This window comes from Sciurus carolinensis, chromosome 15 (assembly GCF_902686445.1).
Source record: "Sciurus carolinensis chromosome 15, mSciCar1.2, whole genome shotgun sequence".
Classification (NCBI taxonomy): domain Eukaryota; kingdom Metazoa; phylum Chordata; class Mammalia; order Rodentia; family Sciuridae; genus Sciurus; species Sciurus carolinensis.
Window position 1 is genome coordinate 6,398,290 of NC_062227.1, and position 23,767 is coordinate 6,422,056.

The 23,767-nt window shown below is 45.7% G+C and overlaps 1 protein-coding gene across 11 annotated transcripts in view; it reads right to left on the reverse strand.

The window, feature by feature from the left end:
* The window catches only part of Cdc14b (cell division cycle 14B), a 92,109-nt gene that overhangs the window by 38,333 nt on the left and 30,009 nt on the right, over nucleotides 1–23,767 (reverse strand). For 6 of the 11 annotated variants that reach the window (XM_047526656.1, XM_047526646.1, XM_047526645.1 and 3 more), the window contains exons 2-5: nucleotides 18,947–19,037; nucleotides 18,187–18,262; nucleotides 15,692–15,784; nucleotides 2,451–2,527 (exon numbers count right to left, since the gene is read on the reverse strand). In XM_047526656.1, the coding sequence (XP_047382612.1) occupies nucleotides 2,451–2,527; nucleotides 15,692–15,784; nucleotides 18,187–18,262; nucleotides 18,947–19,037 (337 nt within the window). Of the gene's footprint in view, nucleotides 1–2,450; nucleotides 2,528–15,691; nucleotides 15,785–18,186; nucleotides 18,263–18,946; nucleotides 19,038–20,251; nucleotides 20,562–22,226; nucleotides 22,245–23,767 lie in introns of those variants that run through there. The other 5 variants (XM_047526655.1, XM_047526651.1, XM_047526650.1 and 2 more) reach the window with 5 other exon arrangements.

Genomic DNA, 23,767 nt, shown 5'->3' on the forward strand with positions numbered 1-23,767 from the left:
TTAGATAAATACTGAATTCAATAAGAAATCACATATAGACACCTTAAACTCAGTGGTTTAAGAAATATGTTTAATTAACTCTATTGCTACTGAATATTACAGTTAATTTGCTGTGAATGAATGCTACTCTTGCAAAAACTGTTAATACTTTGTTACACTGATTCTTTACACTTGAAGTGGCAAAGATAAAAATGATATAATGTGATCTCTTTCAAAGTATTACCAGGCTTTATTAATTCCAACTGTCCTACTTTCTAATTAGAAAGTCCTATAGAACAGTAAAATGGGATGAAGCACCAAATTTTAAGTCCATTATAGGCTGATTCTTTTGCAAAGTACCTAAAATGTAAATTATAAATAGCCTATTGCATACCCACAATGATGCAGTAATCTTAGTTTTATCAAAAATGACTAGAGGCTGGGGAGATAGCTCAGCTGGTAGAGTGCTTGCCTCAAAAGCACAAGGCCCTGAGTTCGATCCCCAGTACCGCGCAAAAAAAAAAAAAAAAAATGACTAGAAAAATGGAAGGGTTAAAAAGAACTATTTTAAAACCCAAATTCTTCCATTTCTTATTTCTACAGATCTAAAATTACTAAATTACTATAAATATCTCTAAAATCTAACTCCCGATTTACTTCTCTCAGCACAGGGTGGTGACAGAAAGTTCAGAGGCTGGGGTCACTACGCAGACCACACTTTGAGAAAGTAAATCAAGTTTCTGGCTATCTCTGTCTAAATAGATTCGAATTTTACAAAGCTGAATGGCCTCCAGCTAAGTTCTGTTTTGTAGAGAATTTCTGGCTGGTAATCCTGGACCACAAGTAACTGGTTTCATTTCTCAGTGCCAAATTACAGTAGTTTTACAGACAGAAATGGCAGTGGGCAACATTTATTGTTTTCAGGGTTTGTACTGCACACAAAACCTTTTTCACATCCACTGTGTTTCATGAATCCTTGCTTAAGATTATGTAAAATCTGTGCATTTATTCAAATTTCACTTCCTCCTTGTGAAGTTTTGAGAAGGGCATTGTGAAGGATCACCATTATACAAAAGAGGTCTGTAGAACAAAATTATCACTATCAACAGGTGACCCAAGAGACTGTGACTCAGGGACCACAAATACAAGCATTTCTTTCTTTCTTTCTTTTTTTTTTTTTTTTTTTAGGAAACACATAGTTGCTGATTTATCAGGGGCTGAGAAGAAGAATAGTAAGCACTGGGGACAGTGGGCTCAAACCACGTTAATTTGCTGAATCACTAATACAGTTTTCCAATCCCATATATTACTGGACTCTGAAGATTGTCCCTGCAAATCTCTTTCATGGAGTTAAGTTCATGGACTGTCCCGCAGAGTTATCTGGCTAGAGACCCAATCCAGAGCTCATCCTCAGCAACATCAGATTCATAATCTTAGGGTTTTTTAAAGGCAGGTTCAGAACTTTAAATTGAGCATTCAAGGTATGTGTAATAACCCTGGAACAAGCAACACACTTGTGAACGGAAGAGCGAGACAACTATCAATCAAGTACCGAATTTTCAACCAAGTATGCAACAAGTAAAATTATTTCGTGGGCTGGGGACATAGCTCAGTTGGTAGAGTGCTTGCCTTGCAAGCACAAGGCCCTGGGTTCAATCCCCAGCACCGCAAAAAAAAAAAAAAAAAAAAAAAAAAAAAATTATTTCACACATTTATTACTCATTAAGCACCATACAGGGCTTTAGATTATATAACTAAATCAAGCATTTTGATAAACGAGTGGAGAAACTTTTAAAATTTAATTTTACTTAAAGAAAACAAAAACCACAGGGAAAAAAACCTTTTCTTTAAAATACCTTTAAGAAAACCACACGGTAAGCTTGAGATGCTTTCTGGGAAGAGACTGCCATCTTCCCCAGGCCCCAGCTGCTGGGGGGCTTCTAGCAGGGGTTCCCCATTAGTCCCTTGTCCCTGGTTCTGCTGTCTGTTCCTAGGACAAGGGGGTCAGTTTTGACCCCACTAAGTTAACTCCTGCTTACCGGGCATTTCACTGCTTGGCTGGGCTCCTCAGGAGCCAACTGCCAGCACTAACTCTGAACACCGTCACTTCAGGGTCCTCAGCTGATCCCAAACCTCTTTTCACCAAGGCAGGAGGTCCGGCTCCTCACTCCGCCCCAACACTTCCGGGACGCCCGGCAATGACTGGAAGTGTTTCGGGTTTAGATCACTGGAGTCGGGGTGGGGATGTCACCGGGGGAGAGGGCAAGGATGTGGCTCAGCACCCTACAATCACTCAGCAGCCCCAAGACCAAACATCAGCGGTGTCACTGCGGAGACCCCTGGATCTGCCAGGTTTCTTGCACCCGCCCTACGATGCTATCAACCAGGTCTTCGTTTTTCAAAAACAACTACTGAGATGTTCTTGGCGAGGACCTGATTAAATGAATCTCTCACATCATTCTTATATTTACCTGAAAGGGATATAGGATGTATCTCCAAAGATTAATATTCTATATGCATCTTCTGGAGTTCTCCCCAAATATATAACCTACATTTGAAGAGAGAAGAAAAAGGCAATTTACTTCTCAATGAAGACACACGGCCCACAAAGCTGTGCCCGAGCCCGAGCCCGGGGCTGACTGGGTGCTCGGCCTTCCCGGGGCACCTGAGCCACCAGTACCCACCTGGGAATTCCTTATTTGTTTAAACCGGCCACGGCTGGCTTGCAAGGTTGAAGACTTCCTATCACAACCTTTGTGCCAGCGAGACTGTCATTTTAAAAAGAGACTGCCAGGCTTTCCCGCACCTCCTTCCTGACCGTCCGCTGAAGGGACCCGTGAAGAGCGAGGGGAGGGTGGGCGAGCCAGAAGGAGCCACCACAGCAGAACGAGACTCCATTTTCACAGCACTGGGGACTGAGCGAGGGCCTCGCATAGGCAGGCACGCGTCCTACCACTGAGCCACCTCCCAGCCCCGACTGCTGACGGCTCTTTCACTTAGACTTAAGTACTTACAACGAGGCCGAGTATTACAAGGAACCGCGTCTCCCTCCTCCCTGTCGCCTCTTGCCTCTGGAACTATGTCATGTTTTAGCTTTCATCTGGTAGAACACTTCAAGTGTACTCCTTAGTATGTGAGGTTCATGGTGTTCCATGTACTTCCAGAGATTTCAGTTTTTCTGCCTTGACATTTACTGTTGGGCTACGAACAGGATTTCTGGCCTGCGGTCCTTTTCCCTAGGTATTTTACACTGTCCCAACGTCTTCTCGTTCCTAGCGTTGCTCAGGTATCTTACTGTTCTGATCCTCTCCTGCTTCTCCTCCTCACAGGTCATGTGAGTGTTCTAGAAACCCCATGGTCTGAGAGTCATCTCCGTGACCTCAGCACCCTACAATCACGCCTGCGACAGCGTGACCCTACTGCAGGCCATGTCCCCTGGGTTCAATCCCCAGTACCGCAAAAAAAAAAAAAAAAAAAAAAAAACTGGATTAAATCCAAATGACTCGGGGAAGACACATTCTTAAATTTCTTAAAAAGTCACTGGGTTAGGCCTGTAACTCAGAGCATGCGCTTGGCATTCACAGGCCCTGGTATTCATCACCAGGACAGGGAAAAAAAGGAACCACTAAAAAAGTCAATGAAAACCTTTTAATGTTGACTACTTAACTTATATATGTTTCTACAAACAATTTATAAACATTCTGAAGTGAATGCCCATATCTTACAGTTTCTTTGTAACTTCCAGTGTAAATATTTTATAGATGTATCATTCACTTTGGTGAACTCAAATCTACTTACAACAGGTAGAAAGTTTAAACTATTTCATAGAATGTTGAAATAAATACAAAAATATCATAGGAGTAAGAGGCATTATCATTTGAAAAATCCGAGACCCAGTCAAGATCTAAGAAAGATCTATCTTAAGACTGGTTCTAAGAGCTGACAGCTTCCGGAAGGCACTCCATCAATTCTGTCTCAAGACTCATAATGGGACTGTGGGTACAGATCTGTGGTAGAGCACTTGCCTTGTATGCATGAGGCCCTGGTTTGATGCCCCCAATACCACACACACACACACACACACACACACACACACATACACACAAATTCATAAAAGAAAAGTTCTCCCAATAATTAACTCATGGACAGAATATTCAAACATTTATTTATCTGCAGCAGCATAGGAACGGACAAAATGACCAACAGAAGATCAGTTCCAAGAATAAAGGAATGCTTTGTTAATTCTTACATAATATCAAAGTTTTGAGTTACAATATCTACTCACCTAAGATTGTCATTTATCATGAACCAACCACATGGACATCATTGATAACCCTATAATCTCACTCAGCAGTGTGTGGGCTTATTTGTACACACATTACTTACTTTACACTTTTCAGCAATCCATCAACTGACTTTCTATTTTATCATTATTTATTCAGAAAAATGACTTAAAATTATTTCAAGAAAATGATACAAATTTTAAAAAATCCAAACTTTTTGTTTTACTTTGTATTTTAATTCTTTCACTCCCTTCTCGTCTCCAATGTCTCCTGTCTCTTCTGAGACTTGTCAGATGCTGTCATTTGGTTATGGCCTGGTCCTTGGCTGGGCTCTTGGGAGGTGGTGGAGACGTTTAGGAGGTAGGGCCTGCGGGAGGCCTGGGGTCACTGGGCAGTGCCAGGGGGATTCCGAATGGGGACGCGGCCTGTCTCTTCCTCTCCACTTCTCCGCTGCTCCACTCCATGCTCCCAACCATGATGTGCTGCCTCACCACAGGCCCCCAAGTCGCAGGGCCACTAGACCATGGGCTGGAAACCGCAAACCCACGAGCCGAAATAAACCTTCTCTCCCCATGAGCTGACGGACTCCGGTATTTGTGACTGCGACAGGAAGTGACAGACATACCCAGACACCTTCAGCAAACTCTGCCCCTTGTTCTGTTTCAGGCCTTCCTCACAAACTCCTCCAGAAACCCACCCCCAAAAAACAAGTGGCAACTGGACAGAAGAACGGCACTGAAACACATTTCCAGAAACAAAGTGGTCTGGCTAATTACAGAAGGGTTTAAACACAACAGGGCTGAACTGAACTGCCCAACAAAATTCACCATCCACCAAACACCGAAGACCAGGAAGCGCGAAGTGCCTTACTCACTGCACGTGCACAGGACAAAACTTGATATAGAAATCTGGTTCTCCTCAAGCTGCCTCCAAACAGCTGTTGTCGCTGCTGCAGGTACCTGCCCTCCAGCTGTGGTATTAAAGCAGCTGTGGTATTAAAGGAGAGGAGAGCTGTGACTTCGGTATTAGTGCTGGGTTTACGTGAATGTAAACAATTCTTAGAAAACTACAGAATGCACTCTTAGGAAATGGAGGGACTTCCTCACAAATGCCAACTTCCCAGTGGACCCCCCCCAAGGACGTCTCTTTCTGGCCATAGCATGGGAGTTCATGGAGCTCTGATTTGTGCTTTGAAAACTCCTGGAAAATAAATGTGGGTCAGCATTTGCTCCAATCTGCAACTGTGTGAGTCAGCTTTCCGTCACTGTGACAAAATGCTGGAGATAATCAACTTATAAAGAAGAAAGTTGGGGCTGGGGTTGCAGTTTGGTGGTAGAAAGCGCTTGCCTATCACATGTGAAGCACTGGGCTGATCCTCAGCACCACATAAAGTAAAATAAATAAAATAAAGGTATTGTGTCCATCTACAACTAAAAAATATTTTTAAAAAAGGAGGAGAAGAAGGAGGAAGAAGAGGGGGGAGGAAGAGGAGGAGGGGGAGGAGAAAGGCTTGTTTTGGCCCATAGTCCTAGAGGTTGCAGCCCATGGTTGTCCCTGTTGTTCTAGCTGGTGGCAAGGCAGAACGTCAAGGGGGACACATATGATAAAGGACGCCTGCTCACCTCATGGTGGCTAGAAGGACTGGCCCAGTAGGAACCACCAGGGACTTCAAGGATGCCCCACCTCCTGACAGCACCAAAGGTGGGAACCTTCAGTGGATAAGCGGGGACATTTCTACGTGAATGGGGGGACACTACTATGCATCTTGTGAAGTCCCATCCGGGTTCTCAGCAGGACATGCTAATTAATCAAGGAAAAGGTGGCCAGTTTCAGATGGACAGTCATTCCCTGATCACTTCACAGCTGCCTGTACAGGAAAAAACAAATCCCATTTTTAGACAACAAGGGGGTTTTGTCCACAACGACTACGTCACTGCAACCTTTACTGCTGATCACAAACACGCAAGACGTCCGAATAGAACAACGACAAAAAAAATCAGATGAGAATCTCTTCAGGGTCATAAAACTTGTGATAATCACAGAAAAAAAATTTACAACACTGAATTTCATCATGCTAAAAGAGCTTCTTCATTCCACAGTGGAGTCACCTGAACAAGGATAAAACTCTAGAAAACACACACACGCCTCGAAGCCGGTCAGTGAAAACAGGGTTAGATGCATTGTGTACACATTCAGAAACACAGCCAATGGGATCCAGAGAAATCCTTCAGAATTTTCTTATATTTCTAAGGCCTTCTCTCAAATTATGTAAGTTTCCCTTAAGCACCAATTTAAGATAATCCTTCCGACTCGAGACTGTGGTTCTTGGCTTTAATTACCAAAATTGCAATGGTATAATTTCCTTGTAACTTTCAAAACAAAAATAGTCTCTAATACATTAAATAACTGTTGGCTAAGTCTTGGAAAACAAATTCAAAAAACATGAGAACAATATATTTTTTCCCACCAGGGGAACCTAAATTCCTTTGGATGAACTTTGAAAAACTGTCATTTTAAAATCTTTGGGGTTGGGCACAGGGGTGCGTGCCTGTAATCCCAGCAACTTGGGAGGCCAAGGCAAGAGAATCGCAAGGTCTTCAAGGTCAGCCTGGTCAACCTAGCAAGATCCTGTCTCAAAATAAAAGAATCAAAAGGGGTAGGGGTAGCTCAGGAGGTAGGCAGAGCACACCTGAGTTCAATCACCAGAAGAACCCCTCTCCCCAAAATGCTGGGGAATACTGCACATAAGGTACAATGAGATAAAACTAAAAGAAATACACAGATTGAGACCAAATCCACTTACAGAACTAGCAAAGGAATGTTTGCTAACAATCTGTAATTTTTGCTTTTACGCCTACCTACTCATCTTCCTGATTCAAAAGCCTTTCCCAAGTGAAATTATTCTAAATGCATTATATAAAAAGAACCCTATTAAATGCTCCCTATAGTAACACTGGCACTTCTCAAATTCTTTTGGTGCATTTCATCAGAAGCTATGTGTGTAGAATGCATTCGAATTCCACAGCGTTGCTTGAAGCCATGCAACCACAAACTCTGACCAGAAGAGATTTAACAGCTGTGCTGGCAGCTTCCAAGACAGCCTGGAGAATCCTGGTGCTTCCACTTCACATGTCCCCTCCCACAGTGAGCCCATGTGGCATGCGGGGCCCACCATGGGAGCCGCAATCCGACCCAGGTCTCGCTTCACTTGGATCCCTCACGCCGGGTACGGCAGGCCCATCATCCTGGGAGGACACTCCTGTGGCCCAACACTTGGCACCACCTTGCCAGGCATGTGAATAGGTCACCTCAGAAGCGGACCCTCCAGGTAACCACAGCCTGGGAGAGATCCAGGATTAGACCCACCCAAGTGAAGCCATTCCTGGAAACCTTAGTTGTGGAGACTGTGCAAGAGAACCCTTACTGCTGTTCGGGGGAAACCTGCTAGATAACAGAGCAGCTCACTCTGCAATGCGCAAGGAAATGCTCCTCTCAGTGTGCAGACGTGACAAGCACAGAGGTGCGACTTGGTGAGCTTGGGCAAGACCCTGTACCTCGAGGACCAGGGAGCTCTCTGAAGGGGCAGAGAGCAGCCCCGCAGGAAGAATTAAACACTGTGCAGAAAGGACTTAGGAAACCAGGGGTGATCTTCCAAGGCATGGTACAAGTTTCTTTTTTGCTAAATAAAACCATAGCTAGCTGGATGTGGTGGCTCGTGCCTGCAGCTCCAGCTCCACAGAGGCTGAAGCATGTAGATGGCTTGAGCCCAGGAGTTCAAGGCCAGTCTCGGCCACACAGTGAGACCACATCTCTTCACAAAAACAGTGGGGGAAGCATTTCTAGACTTTTCCACCATCTCCATTTTTAAAACCACAACCTGCACACCCCAGAGCTCCTGCGAGAACTTCTGACCTGTGTTTCAAAGCCCTGTCACTTGGCAATGGACAGATGCGATCCCTGGCTTGAAGAAAAGGGTCACAATTCGATCCTTTATCATTTCAACACTGACAACCAGGCCTCAAGTAATAAAAACCCAATCGGGCACGATTTCTTATTTCTATTCCTGTAGATGACATTTCGAAGCTTTATCTACATGCTCGGACAGTCTCTGGTACAATTTAAAAACCAAAATATCACCCCACTCATCACACCCGAGAGTTAAAAACAAAAGACACTGAAACCCCAACAACAAATGTGGCAGCCCGAGAAGCCAGTAAACTATTTTCAAATATCTCTGTGGATAAATGTCACAATGTTTGCAGCATTTAAAAACCCTTAAAACTATTTTCACGTCGGCCAGATGACATAGTCTTTCCTATGCCAAGAATCTGACTGATGTAAAAAAAAAAAAAAAAAAAAAAAAAAGACCGCTTTCCAGATTACCAGAGAATGTTCGTGAATCAGTGCTAAGTTCACATTGAACGGCTGACAGAAAAAAGCAAGCAAGGGAAAGAATATACATGATAAACAACTTAATGAAGAGTAAAATCACTTCCACAGTTCCTACAAAAATACTGGCAAGAAAAACACCCTAAATCACCTTTAAAGTAATCAGATGGAGCCGGGCATGGTGGGGCACGTGTTATCCTAGGGACTTGGGAGGCTGAGGCAGGAGGCTTGAAAAGTTCGAGGCCAGCCTCAGCAACTTAGTGAGACCCTGTCTCAAAATAAAAAGGGTTGGGGATGTGACTCAGTGGTTAAGCACCCCTAGCTTTAATCCCTGGTTCAAAAAAAGTAAATAAATAAAGTCAATCAGATGGCCTTACTTTTCAAAAATTTTTAACTTATCAAATCACTTTTATTTATATATACACACTGTGGGTTGGTATAACGATCCTCAGTGTACAGAAAGGAAACTGGAAGTCTGAAGTAGCAAACAGGTGCACAGAAGCAGGACAGCTAATAAAAATGAGCACACCGTCCCTGGGTGTAAAAACACTGTTCTGGAGTGGGGACATTTTTAAAAAAGAAAGTCAAGATCTTTTATAAGGGGCTGGGGAGATAGCTCAGTCGGTAGAGTGCTTGCCTTATAAGCACAAGGCCCTGGGTTCAATCCCCAGCACCGCAAAAATAAAAAAAAAAGATCTTTTATAAGATCTCCTAATTTTAAACACGGGGCCCAGTGGGCTGGGACTCCCCTAAGGGCAGGCAGGCTGACTGCTCAGCAGGGCCCTCTCGTCCTGAAGGCAGAAGCCTTTGCACAGACAAGAAATCACACTGAAACCAGCAGGAAGCCAAGGTCGGGGGCGCCCATCGCATCTGCAACCAGCATGGACGGTGGTCTAGAGCCCTCTCCTCCATGCTGCCTAGCAAGCACTGGGGCAGCGGGTGTGAAAAGGGAAGTGAGATAAGGTGAGGTGAGGCCGCAGCTGCTGCGCAGGGCCTCCCCCTGGCAGCCTCTGCCTGCGTGGTGCACTTGCTATTTACAGCGGCCCGCGGGCCATCTGCCCTGCCTGCCTCGCACAATCACCCAGAAGGGGGTCTGTAGGAACCATGTCTCCCAAGCCCTGGCTGCCCCGCCTGGGCTGCCCGCTGGTCTCAGGGGCCCCAGCTGTCGGCTAAACTGCATTCCAACCGGCTTCCTGACCTCACCTCTTCCCCCGTGCTCCCCCGCCACCTCTCTCCTCCCCTGCAGCCACCTTACCCCAGCTTTGACTATTTTGAGTCCAAAGTAATTAAATCATTTAAAAAGTGGACCACGGGTTCAAAGATCATCACTGAATAATGAACAAAGTCCCCGAGCTCCCGCCTGTTGAGGCAAGCTCAAGTCAAGGCAATCTGGGGTTCTGCGTGCAGACTGTGGAGTTAAGACTCTTAGAATTTAATTGGTATCATCATTTCCCATATAAATGTTTACAAGGCAAGTCATTCCAAAGGCCATAAAAACTGCTCAAACTTTTTAAAAAAATTATAGTAATAAATTTTGACCAAGGAACCCACATGCTACTACCATAATTACCTCTACCAAAGTCATCTATCAAACACCACACGGGAGGAAATTTGCAAGCTAGGAGCCAACCGTTTGCTTATGTCATGTATTTTACACACAGAAAACTGTGAGGAATGATGACTAATTTTCCAGGCCAGCCCTCCAATGTACACGTAATCTATGGAAGAGCTCAGCAACGCAAGTCAGCAGGAAAACAAACGCTGGGAAGTCAGTTCTGTCTGAACTACATCACCAAACGCCTCCCAACGCTCACCAGTCTGTTTCAACTCTCTCTCTCTCTCACGTTGTCCCAGTGCTGGGGACTGAACCGAGGGCCTGGAGTATGTAGGCAGTGTCTGATCTACTATGAGCCACACCACCGGCCCTCACAAAAAAATTTTTTTTTTTGCAACTAGAAATGATTGATGTGCACACCTACTACTGTACTAACACACCACCTCCACTATAAAGTACACATATAAGACACCTTCATGATAAAGGGACGATTATCTCTAAGATGAATCATCGTACATTGTACCTGTGCTTTAAACACTGCTAAATGCTGGGGGCACAGCTAAGTGGGCGGCACTCGCCTGGTGTGAGTGAGGCCTTCAGTCTCATCTCTGGTACCAAAGAAACAGAAAGAAATAAACCCAAACGACAAAATAACTTTAACAATTTGTGTGCATGTATGAATATAACAACAAATCCCATCCTTATGTACAACTACGATGCACCAATTTTAAAAAGTGAAAGAAAAAAATAACAATTTAAAGTTAATGTGATTGATATGCTTCATTTTTAAAAAAATTTTTATTTTTAGGGCTGGGAGATAGCTCAGCAGGTAGAGTTCTTGCCTCACAAGCACAAGGCCCTGAGTTCGAACCCCAGTACAGCAAAAAAAAAAAAAAAAAAAAAAAAAAAAATTGATTTTTAAATCACTTGTTCTTGAACGGCTGCTGTAACAAAAGAAGATATTTTCACCATGATTCATAAATGCAAATGTGGTAAGTGTATCATTAGCTTAGCCAACCAAAAGCTCTCCCTTGGTCCTCAGGACTGGTTCCAGAACCTCCCTCAGATAAACAGACCCTGGATCAAAAGGCATGGTGTCAGGTCGCGCCGAGGGCAGTGGGCAGCTGTGCCAGGGCGGCACACGTGTTCCAGGTCAACACAGAAATGTGGCGTATATTGGCTGAATCCTCATGCAGACAAGATCATTATGGTCCTTGGTCTTGCTATGTTCCCTAGGCTGGCCTCAGACTCCTGGGTTCAAGAGATCTTCATGCCGCAGCCTCCCAAGTAGCTGGGACTACAGGTGCATGTCACCATGCCCAGCATTCAAATACTGGTTGTAGCTTCTAGCCTCTATGCTGGCTCTTAACAATCCTCACCTTCTAATACTCAAGCATTTGTTGTCCCATCGCACATTTCATCAAGGTTGGTCTGAGTGACCATTAGAGTATAAGGAAGTGATAGTGCATGACTCAGGGCTAGCTCTCCCTGGATTGTCCACTCTGGAGGAAGCCAGCCACCATGTTGTGAAGACATTCAAACAGCCCAATGGAGAGCCTGTGTGGGGAGCAACTGAGGCTTCCTGCCAACAGGCAGGACCAACTTGCTAACCACTGAGTGAGCCATCTTGGAGATGGGTTCTCCAATCCCAGTCTACATCTTGACTACAAACTAATGAGAGACCCTGAGCCAGAACTACCAAAGTAAGCCTCTCCCAAATTCCCAGATCACAGACACTGAGATAACAAATGCTTATCATTGTTTTAAGCTTAAAAAAGAGGCCTGGTGTCTGCGTGGAGCCCATGCACATCCTCCATGGTAGTTTAAGTCTTCTCCAGAAAACTTTCAGCACCTAAAACACCAACACTGCCCAAATAGTTGCTGCAGTGTATCATCCGGGAATAACAAACGGGAAGGCTCAGGACAGATGTCACCCGCCCCTTCCTCACAGAGGCACGGAACCCAGGGCCTCACACGTGCCAGGCAAGAGCTCTACCCCTGAACCGCATCCGGGACCTTTCAGATGCAATTTTAAAACAGATTATTTTTTGATCCGTGGTTGGCTAAATTCATGGACGTGAAACTCTCAGCATGGAAGGGTGACTGTGCCCCTTGCTAAATGCCACCCAGCAAAGGTGCATGTTCACTTAGTAATTTCCAGCTTTCCAAATGCCAAGAAGAGGTGGAACTGCAAATTTTTAAAAATGTTTAGTAAATGTGTTCAAATCCCACTGAGCCTTCGTTTAGATTATTTTAAAAACGGGTCATGAAATTCTTGTTTTGTAGCCAGTAAAACACCTTAGTTTGAAAACTGGCAATTAGAGGGAAATGACCACGCACTCTGCCTTTTCATTAGGACACTTGGTAGGGCACCAAACAGCCCCCACTGCATGAAGGAAAGCTGGATTCCCATCACAAAGTCAGAAAGTCAACGAAGGGTGGGAGAAACAGCCAGGAAAGAGTCGAGAGCCCAGGAGGCCTGACCAGGCAGGCGCAGTGGAGCACAGCTCACCTGCGGGGTGAGGTCCAAGAGTCACCTGAGGGACTTCACCACAGGGTGTGCGGACACAGAGACGACCCAGAGACGACCCAGGCATCCCTGAGCAACGCGACCGCACGGCCCCGCCATCGCTGACGTGGCCCATCCCTGGCCAAAGTGTCATTGCATTTTATCAACTGCTGTTAAAAAACTGATGAACGGCTGACAGGAACCTCTACGTGTGGACAGTGCCCAAAGCCACCTGCAGGAAGCCATTAGTCACAGGAGAAGGCACACACTGAAGGATCTGATGGTTAGCCCTAAGTCAGGGTCGTTTTTAGCACTGTTAACAGTAATGTAAGTGTTTTGTGTTTTCTGATGTTACACAACCTTTACTATTAATGGACAAGACTCCATTCAAACCTCCAGTTCATAAGAAATACACGGAATGGAGTATTTTCTGTAGAGTTAAAAGAAACCCCAAGGACAAAAATGGTGAAACTCACAAGGCAAAGAGACCATTCTACCGGACACCAGAGCTGGCCTCTTCAGTGACTCAGTGCCATCAAAACAGTGACCGGGCCAGGCACGGTGGTGCACACCTATGATCCCAGCAGCTCAGGAGGCTGAGGCAGGAGGATTGAAAGTTGAAGGCCAGCCTCAGCAACTTAGTGGGATTCTAAGGAACGTGGCAAGACCCTGTCTCAACATAAAAAACAAAGGCAGGGGTGGGGTGGGGGGTCGTAGTTCAGTGGTGGCGCCTGGACCAGCACAGTGAGGAACAGGGTTCCAGCCTCAGCACCACAGGAAAACAAACGCGAGATAAAATGTGAATTCTTTAAAAATAATAAAACAGGGGCTGGGGAGATAGCTCAGTTGGTAGAGTGCTTGCCTTGTAAGCACAAGGCCCTGGGTTCAATCCCCAGCACCCAAAAAATAAAAAAATAAAAAAAAAAATAAAATAAAACAGAAGTGGCTCGGGATGTGGCTTTTATGTCCCTGGGTTCAATCCCTGGTATATATGTAAAAAGGGGGGGTTACATCAAGAACAAGAGACGGCAAGGCACTGCAGACTTGCGCATGTGGTCTCAGATTAGATAATTTGGAAACTGGGGGCCAATTTGGAAAATACGAATATGATCTGGGTATAAAGATGATAAAACGTGTACGAATACGAAAGAACAGATCACTGACTTAAAAAAAAAAAAGCAGGCAATAAAACTGCTTATAAACACAAAACCTATAACGTGCATGTATGTGTGCGCACAAAAAGTTTCTAAAATTCTCAGGGGTGCAAAGGTGGGTTTTATGCATGATATTACTTTTTACCACAAGAGAATTTCAAAATTTACAGAGTGTTCTTTTAATCATGAATTTACTTTTAAAAGGCTCCTATTTCCACTTAAAATCTCACCTTTAGTTTGGAATGAGAAAGAAAGCACCAGGACCCCAAAACCTGGTGATAAAACGGTCACTGGCACACCCACAGAACAGAGCGGCAAGCTCATCACTTCCCGAGGCAACGGGCACACTTTTCCTTTCGTAGGAGAAAACCTCATCCTCTGTTCAATCCCCCTCTTCACAGGGGTGCAGAATTTTAGCTTCGTTCTACTCCCAATTACCAAAGACCCCCCACCAGATGGGTGAACGAGGAAAGCCACTTACCAGGCCAGAGAAAGGGCGAAACTCTGAAATACACTGAGGACAGCGAGGAACCCGGCGCCTTCCTAGTACACACAGGATACCCCACTTCTGACAGACTGACCGGGCCTGGGTGTGGCGACCTCTTTTGTCTTTCAGATAGTGATAAAGTGTTAATGCTTTATTCTCATGCCCCAAGGACAGGGGGACATCCCCTCCCCTCCCCACGGAGACTCTTTAGACATAAAACGGTGAGCAGATCATGATTCCTTTCAGAAGCCCAGAGTTCAGCGGAAGGATAAAGGTGGACAGTCCATTTGGAATATTTTCTTCCTAATGAGTCTACCTCCAGGTTTTCGGTTTCAAAGTCACCAGGCCACGCTGATCACGAAAAAATGTTACCATCTGTAAAATTCCTCGACAGCTCCGGCAAAGGGTATCAAGACTGTGGGTCAATTTGTAGGGATCACATTCATCTCTGCGTGGCTTCAACAGAGGACTCCATTGTCGATGGCGACCAGGTGGCTTCGGCCATCACGCGGACCTGTCTCTTACGGCCCGACACCCCCGGCCCCGCTATGAACAAACCTCCTTTTCTGGGGAGTCTCTCCTGCTTCCTAGCAGAGCGCCCCTGCTGTGCCTGCCTCCTTCACCAGACAGGGAGGGCGCCGGGGGACCTTTGTCACAGCCACAAGCAGTGATCCTGCAACCAGCTGGCTGGGACCTGAGCAGAGCATGTCCAAACTAGCTTAACCCTGCCCCTCTCCTAACCCTCCAACCAGAACGAACCTGACAGTGTAAAATCCTGGGAGGATTTCTAAAAGTGAACACATTAATTATTAAAAAAAAGAAAAAGCTTCTGTGTGCCAAGACACAACCATAAACAGTCAGAGTCACACTGAGCTGGGAACAAATATGACAACAAACTGTCCATAAATAGGCCATAGGTTATTTTTTTCACTAGTAGTTAAAAAACAACAACAACAACAACAACAACAGGAATGAGCAGGAAGCACAGTTCAGTGGGAGATGCCTGCTGAGGATGCTGGGGGCCAGGGCTCAAACCCGGCAGCAGCCTGGGGCAAGGGAGGGGGCAGCAATAAGATTTAAAAAGCAATTATTTCAAACATTGATCCAGTGTTCTGCGTTTTGTTTTTTTAAGAAAACTCTCCCACAGGCTCCCTACCCCGACAGAAGCACAGTCTCCTTCAGCTGGTCGGTTTAAAAAAGGAAAACATGTTCCCTTTAGGAACCAACCCAGACAGAATCTTAGAAAAAGTGACTTCAGAATTGCACCCCGAGATGTGAAGCACCACAGTGGCACACGTTTTCACGAATACGTCAGGAAACTAGTGAAGTACTTACCATATAACATCCGACAAGGAAAGCGGCATTAGCTTGTTTTCTCTGATCAGAGCCAGTAAAATGAATAATTTTCTTCCTTATCATTGTAATGGACTGCATAAAAATAAATAGTTGTTAGCATTTCCTTTTGAGTTTTCTAAAACTTTATTTTGTGATAAACACAAATTCACAATCTCACCAAAGAGAAACACACACATTAGCGGCGCAGTGGAAAAGATTAACACTGATAACCAGTCACCAGGTACCTTCTCCTAAAGGGCATGTTCTGAAATGAGGGACATCAAGGGACAGAAACGTGTCCAGATGGAGGCTCACAGACAGACCACCACTGGGTCACTGCCCAGGGGACCCGCGGGCTGTAAAACCAAGGGCCCTCAGGGCTGATCTCAGGATGCCAGTCACTCCTGATGCTGGGTTTTCCCGAGGAGATGTGAAGTTTAGCCACTGGTCACAACACAGTCCACAACAGGTCGTGTGGGTATGTAAGCAAAAGCCTCAAATCTAAACAGCAACAAGGCAGACAGCACCTCTGCAGGGCTGGCTGGAAAAGGCAACGTGAGAAACCTTCTCTTAAAGTTTGCTTTCTCAAGGAATCCAAAGACCACCGCGTTAAAATACAAGGGCATGCGGAACAGCGCAGAAATGACCCACGCTGCCCCAGCACGGAGAGTGGACCCGGGAGGGGCAGCCGAGAGCTCCGCGGGCTCTCCTGGGGCCGCTAATTTTGTTCTTGCTCAACAGGATTACCTGAAGAACTCAACTTGGGCAAATGCACTGGGCTGCACCCACTTCTACACACACATCCTACTTTAATGCAAAGTTAGGAGAAATGGAGGGCAAGAAAAAGAACCAACGGAAGGAGGGGAAGGACGCCTTCAACTGAATGAGCCAGTCCTGCCCAGCCTCTCCAGTCCATTTGTTGTTGGTTTTCTTTGTTTTGTTTTGTTTTTTGGTTTTTTTTTTTTTTTTCAGTTTTTCGACATTCTAGTGCTTCCGTGATGAATGTTTAACATTTTCCTTTACTGGTTTACTTGAAATAAGTTGATTGAAAAAAAAAAAAAAAAAAACAGAGTCAGGCAGTGACACAGGCTTGTAATCCCAACCATCTGGGAGGCAAAGGCAAAAGGATTGCAAGTTCAAGGACAGCCTCAGCAACTCAGCAAGGCCCTGTCTCAAAGTTAAAAATAAGGGCTGTGGAGGTGGCTCAGTAACAGAACAGCCCAGGGTTCAATCCCCAACCAAACCAACCAAACCAAACCAAACCCCCACGGTCTAGCAGCACGACCATAAGACACTCTTGACATTTATAAGTTGTTCTAGTAAATTATTTTTTAAAAGAACCAAGATTGTTTTTGGTTGACCCAAACCAAAGGATGAGTCCAGAGACAATTAAGCACTGCGGTGACTCTTTCACAATTAAAGCAAAAGAACCCAAGAAGGGGCAAATAAAGGGAATTATTTTTAGCTTCACCCTGTGGGAAACAAAATATCTGTGGCTGGCAAGTGAAAAGGGGGAGGGGGACACATGTGCATAAGGCCATTTATGTTTACGTTCCTATTTAAGGAGCCCAGAAGGAGACAGTCTCCAACTGCATGTTAAGTCTGTAGTGAATACAAGCTGATGCTGGGGGAGGGGAACACAGACATCTCCCTTACTTATATATTTTTAATCAAGCTAAATTAAAATTTGAAATTAAAAAAATTTGTAAAGTTGTCTTATAGACAATCCACTGAGTAACTTTTTAAAAAGTACCTGCTTTCCAAATGCAGAATTTTCTATTTGACACAATGTATAGTAAACTAGGTGGTACTACTAGCCAGAGGCACCATAGCCCTTCTTATTGTGCCTGACCAATAATTCAAATTTTCTAAAATACTGAGGTCAAAGTTCAAGCCAAGAGGAATAATCCTCCATAGCTCTCAGTAATACAGTCTGAATGATGTGCCCTTGGTCTTTGCCTTTCCTGCCCCTTCTTCTCCAAGTATAAAGGGTCAAAGTGAAGAGTCGCAACTAGTACCATATAATGGGAATTTCAAGACAGGACAGACAGCAGAGCCTGTTTTTCCTGTTAGTTTGCTAGCGCTCCCTCACCACAATGAAGAAAGAACAATGAGCCATGCCAGGAAGGAATTTCTCAAGTCTGAGAGTAAGAGCCTTACTGGATCAACCAACCTCCACTTTGACTTCTCAAGTATTTGAGCATCAGCAACCCAAAACAGAATCAGCTGGCCCAAACTTTGTCCCTACAAAACTCTAGAATATGAATCTATGCCTGGTGACTTTACAAGACAAACAAATGTAGGTCCCAAACACCACTATAATGACATCCTAAAAAGTCATTTCGGTAAGAAACAGTATTCTTAGGGGGAAAGGATGCTTTCAAACCTTCTATAAAAATTTTAAAAATTTTTTTTTAAATAAATGTCTTCCTTACTTTTATTCCCAAGATTAACAATGATTACTCAAGTCAAATCTTAAACAAAAAAGACTTTACCTTGAGTTTCTTATTTATCTTGCAACAATATCTGTAAACCATTGCCAGATTGAGTGGTCCAAAATCTGCGTAGAAGCTTTAAAAATAAAAAATAAAAACGTGTATGTATATTCCAAATACACTAAATAAAAATGCCTTTTTTTGGGGGGTGTACAAAATCAAATTAATGACAAGAGCACATTCACCAAACCAAACTGATGTAGGTCACACAATTCAGAGTACTGCCTTCCTAGTGGAAGGAAAGTTCTGGGAAGTGATGCCTACTGAAATAAGCAACCAGAGGACTGGGGTAGTAACTCAGTGCTAGAGCACTTGCCTGGTACACTTGAGGCCCTGGGGTTCCATCCCCAACACAGTAAAACAAAAACATACACAAACGCAACAAGTGTTACAGCCTCCATCTAACCTCAGTGAACGTGAAAATGCCTTCCAAAATAAGAAAGCTGGTCTTCACATATTTTCTCTACTGGAAATTTTTACTTAGTACACATTATATCTCATTGCAATGAAAACTATCAAATATCGAATCTAAGTGTTTAAATGTGCGAAAGTTCTTTCATTTTCATTCCCTATCACCACCTAGGTCTATTTTATTACCAGGGTTTTTAAAAAGCATCTAGCTATGAGCAATCAACAGATTTATAATTTTCCAGGGTTATACTCTTAGTAAACATACCTTTACATTCTTCAAAAAAAAAAAAAAAAAGAAAAAGAAAAGAAAAGAAAAGTTACTAACAATCTTTTTAAAAGCAATACTTACTTCTCATATTCAAGTTCATTATCTATGCTGAAATAATGTTCATTTGATGCACTCTTTGGTCTGCTGTAGAGAATGGCAAAACAAAGGCGATCTGAAATGGAAAAATTGCAATGTTCCTTTCTTCAAGTTATTTAAAATTTAAAAAGTTTCCTATATCACGGTGCAAAACTTTTTCAGATGAAGTCAATAGATTTATTTTTTTTCCATGCAGTTTCAGATGGTAGTTGTGGCAGTGGGTAATTTCAAAATATTCTGACTATGAAGGGATAAGAATAAGCAAATTTTTTAAAGGAAAAAATGCCTTTAAACCTAAGTTTCAACAGTAGTGACATCACATCTAGTGATAAGGTCTGACTTCTGAAGGAACTTCTCATAGCAAGACTAAAGTTCCCCCCAACTAAGAAATCTCAAGAAAGGCAGTACAGCATACATTTGGTGCCTCGCCACCAGACTCAGCTCAAGGTTCTAGTCGTCTGGAAAGTCACTTCAGTAAGAAACTATTTTTTAAGAATGCTTTCAAATTTACTGTTTGCAGCTAGCAGAAAACAACCCAACAAACCATATGTTTACCCAACTGTTCACAGGGAACACTTTTTAAAAAAAATTTGGAATCGCTACTCTGGTTTTTTCTTTGTTTGTTTTTAAACAATTAGACATTTAATTAGATGTTAATTAAAACAGAAGAAATTAGAGGTTTCTGCATAGGACAGATAACTTGTGTTCCCTAACTGCAGACAGGCTGGTATTGGGGACTAATGTTCAGATTCAGAGGCTCCAGCCTCCTCCTCCACCCAAAAAGGTGGCCTTCGGTCCTGGGAGTCACGGGCGAACTGTGGTCACTGCAGTCGTGCTAGGGGACACTCACACTCAAATGTGGCGAAAACCAAGGCAGCTTTCAAAGTCCACGTTACTTTCAGGCGAGAAGAGGGGCGCCAGCTGGCATCCTTTTCCCAAATGGCAAGCTTTCCCCCCGGGACTGCGATTCAACTCACGCCAACTACTACATTTATTTCCTCGTAAACTCAACTGCACATTCCTGGCAGCCGCCCCGCCAGCGCCAGCGGTGACAGGGCTCCCTGCTTCCAACCAGCGACCTCGGATCCGCGCAGCGCCGGGCCGCTCGGGCGCGGGTGGCGCGCGGGCCAGGCCACCTGGCAGCGGCGCCGGGCGGACCCTGAGGTCTGCCCCAGCCACCCGCCGAGTCTAGGGTGCCCTCCGTCACCTCAGCCACCAGGGCCACCAGCGAGCCCTGCGCCCTCCCGCCGCCCCTCCATCGCCTCGGCCACCAGAGCGCTCCCCCCTCACCTTGGATCACCTCGGCCACCAGAGCGGCCCCCGCGCCCCGGCGGCTCATGACGCCGCAGCATCTGGAAGGCGGGGACAGAGGGACCCGAGGGTCGGACGGCCAGCGGGGAGGAGAGGCGGAGCCGCGACCACACCCCCAAGTTTAAAAACAGAAAGTTTAAAGGGCCGCGCCCAGCACGGGCACAGCGACGCCGGGATGACAGGCAGGCGCGAGCCAACCCGGAAGTGCAGCCCGCCTCGCACGGTCCCGCGGCGGCGGCCAGCGCGGAGGGCCGGGGTGCGGGGCCGCGGCGTGCGGAGGCGTCAGGGGAGCGTGGCGGCGAGCGCCGCGGGATGAGAGGATTCCCCCGCCCCGGGGCCAGCGCGTGGGCCTCGGATGGCTGGGCTCCAGGCCCCGGCCTGCCCGCCCGCCCTGCCGCCAGGGGGCGCTGCCGCCGCAGGCCTCGCGGGCGGGGAGGGTCCCGGGCTCGCACCCGGGGCAGCCTGGACCCCGCTGCGCAGCCGTGACCCGCCCCGGGCTGCGAAGAGGCTGCGGCATAGCCGCGACCCCCCTGCGAAGCCAAGACCCCACTGGGCAACCATGACGCCCCCTATGCAGGCAGCTAAAACTCCTGCGCAGCCCTGACGCCCCCGCCGCGTCCAAGGCCCCAGTGCGCAGCCACGACCCTCCCCCCTTACGCAGCCATGAAACCACTCCGCGGCCATGACGCCCCCAGCACAGCCAGGACCCCGCTGGGCAGCCGTGATCCTGCTCCCACGCCCTCCCCCAGCAGCCATGAACCCCCTGGGGCTGCCAAGATTCCCCCTTCCGGGTAACCATGGACTCCTGGCTGGGCAGCCCAGATGTGCAGTCATGACCCCCTCCCCCCACCTAGGTGCAGCCGAGACCCCCAGGGGTCCAGCAGGGTTGGGGTGCTGCCTCAAAATCGTGCAAGGTTCGAAGGTGAGCCTGCACTTAGGTATCACCTGTGTTACTGAGATTTAAAAACAAAACTTCTGATAGCCTTCCTGGCAGCCATTCAAGACACTCCCCAAACCTGTCTGCATTTTACTCTCAAGTGAAAACAAGAAAATGCACAGTACCCATGACGCTGATTGGTACACACACCACGGTGCTGGCACTGTGGATCCTTTCCATCCCCTCCCGTGTTTTTTCAGGTTTTCTACTGAAAATCGTTAACTTTAATAATCCGTGAACATTTTTTCCTGTGACCTTTCCTTAAAAGGGAGAAGCAATACAACAGCAAGCCTTCCTCCCAAATGACTATTTACAGCCTCAGTACAATTTATACAGTATCACCTTCAGCCTCAAAAGAAAACCTGCATACCTCAACGTACTCTGCAACTCTAGATGGATCAGACTTTAAATCCTAAAAAAAAAAAGGGGGGGGGGTTCTTACACCACCCGGGGAAGGCTTTTCTAAGTAACAGAAAAACCGCTAGAGAATCACTGCTAAATTGATACATATTTTGATACACAATCTTAAATGGTATTCATGGCACTTGATTCACAAACCCGGAGTCAAGAGATGAATTAGAATTTTTAAATTCACCTCGAAGATGCCCAATTTTGATTTTATGTTATTGCAAATATAAAAAAGTGCACATTTAAACTATGAAGTACTTTTTTTTTTTCCTCAAAAAAATCAAAAGGACCTGGACAGTGTTGTGGGTTGGAGGTTGTGGGCAGCCGTTCATGCACATGACCTGTGGGTAGGAACCGAAACCTGGCCAACCTTCCTGAAGGGCCACACAAGGGCAGTCTGGCAGAAATGTTGATGAAAACTGGAAAGCTTGCCAAAATAGACTGTTAAATTACCTTTCACATGTGTATTTACGCATGTAGAGAACTGTGTATGAAACCCGGCATAGCAGATCTCCAGAAGACAAGAAACTGTATGCCTTCATGAGAGGAAACTGGTGTCTGAAATAGCATCCTTTTTATAACTTGGGATTTTGTGACATATATTATTACCTAATGAAAATGACCAGGTCCTGAGGTTAGACGTGCAGACCAACAAGGTTTTTCCAAAGCTGGCTCTTCACCAAGACACACAGCTTGGCATGAAGGAACCTGGAAATATTCTTTGTGAGGTTTTTCCTCAAAGTCCAGTACTGAAGTTTGGCTTCCTGAAGGATGGTTTACACATCACAGGGGGCGGACTCGCTCAAGTTCAAGTCGGTTCATCTCTACATCATGGCAATATTCTCTTGTTACAGCAGCACTGCAATAAACCACCACAGAGACTAGGGTACTGGTTCAAGGGGCTAAGAAACAGGGCTGTTTTTACAAAGTGGTGCTTAAAGGTCCACGGCTAACATTATCATCCTCCGGTACACCCACATATTCCCCTGAGACATTTCTGTTATCAAATCCAGGGCACTGCAGTGTAACTCCCGTCGCCTACCCCAGTCACACATCACCATCTCTGCTCCTAACTAACATGATGCAGTGGAAAGAAACCCAATCTCACAATTTCAAATGTTGATAAAATTAGTTAAAATCTGGGGTTTGGGGGCATGGCTCAGGGGCAGAGCACTTGCCTAGCACGCACAGGACCCTGGGGACTCACACACACAATTAAATCCTTGCGCCTAACTTGTCTGCAGGTCTGGTATGGCCTTAAGGGGTGCTTTTGACAGTGGTATTCTAAGTGAACCAGCGGAGAGGCAGGCGGGAGTTAGCAAAGTGGGAACCCTGATACAGCACAGGGGAGCCCCCACCCCCCTCTGCCCACGGCTGCACTTTCCCAGGTTCCATTTAACCTCCACAACATTACTCAGTGGAATGGGAGTTACATTTGGGGGGGACCACACACCACACTCGCATACCTTTTCACTTTGGGGGGACGGGTACCGGGGATTGAACTCAGGGGACACTTAACCACAGAGCCACATCCCCAGCCCTCTTTACATTTTTTTAAATTTTGAGACAGGGTATCACTAAGTTGCTGAGGCTGACTTTGAACTTGTGATCCTCCTGCCTCAGCCTCTCTAGCTGCTGGGATTACAGGTGTGCACCACCACGCCTGGCTCGCTTAACTTTTATTACAGTATATTTCTGTTATTCATTATTCATCTCCTATTAATAATAGGAGATTAATCTCCTATTGTGCCTATTGTTAATCTCCTATTGTGCCTAATTTATAAATTAAACTTTGTTACAGAAAAAACACAGCAAGGTTCAGTACTATTGCTGTTTCAGGCATCCACTGGGCGGGGCTGGGGGTCCTGGAATATACTACCCAGATTAGAAGGGACTACTTTACCTGCATGTGACCAGAAAGTGTTTAAAAGAACTCTGCCTAGATGAAGACACGGGGCTTCCTACACTCCACATTCCCCTCTTGATCAAACTGACTGTGCCCAGGCCCCGGATGAGCACCAGGGAGAGAGCAGGGCTTCCCTGGAGGGTTGGGAAGGTGGCCGTGGCGGACAGGCAAGGCAGGCGCAAAGGAGAATTCACAGTCCAGGCCAACACCAGGAGGCACCTGACACTCAGAGGCAGGACCAGCA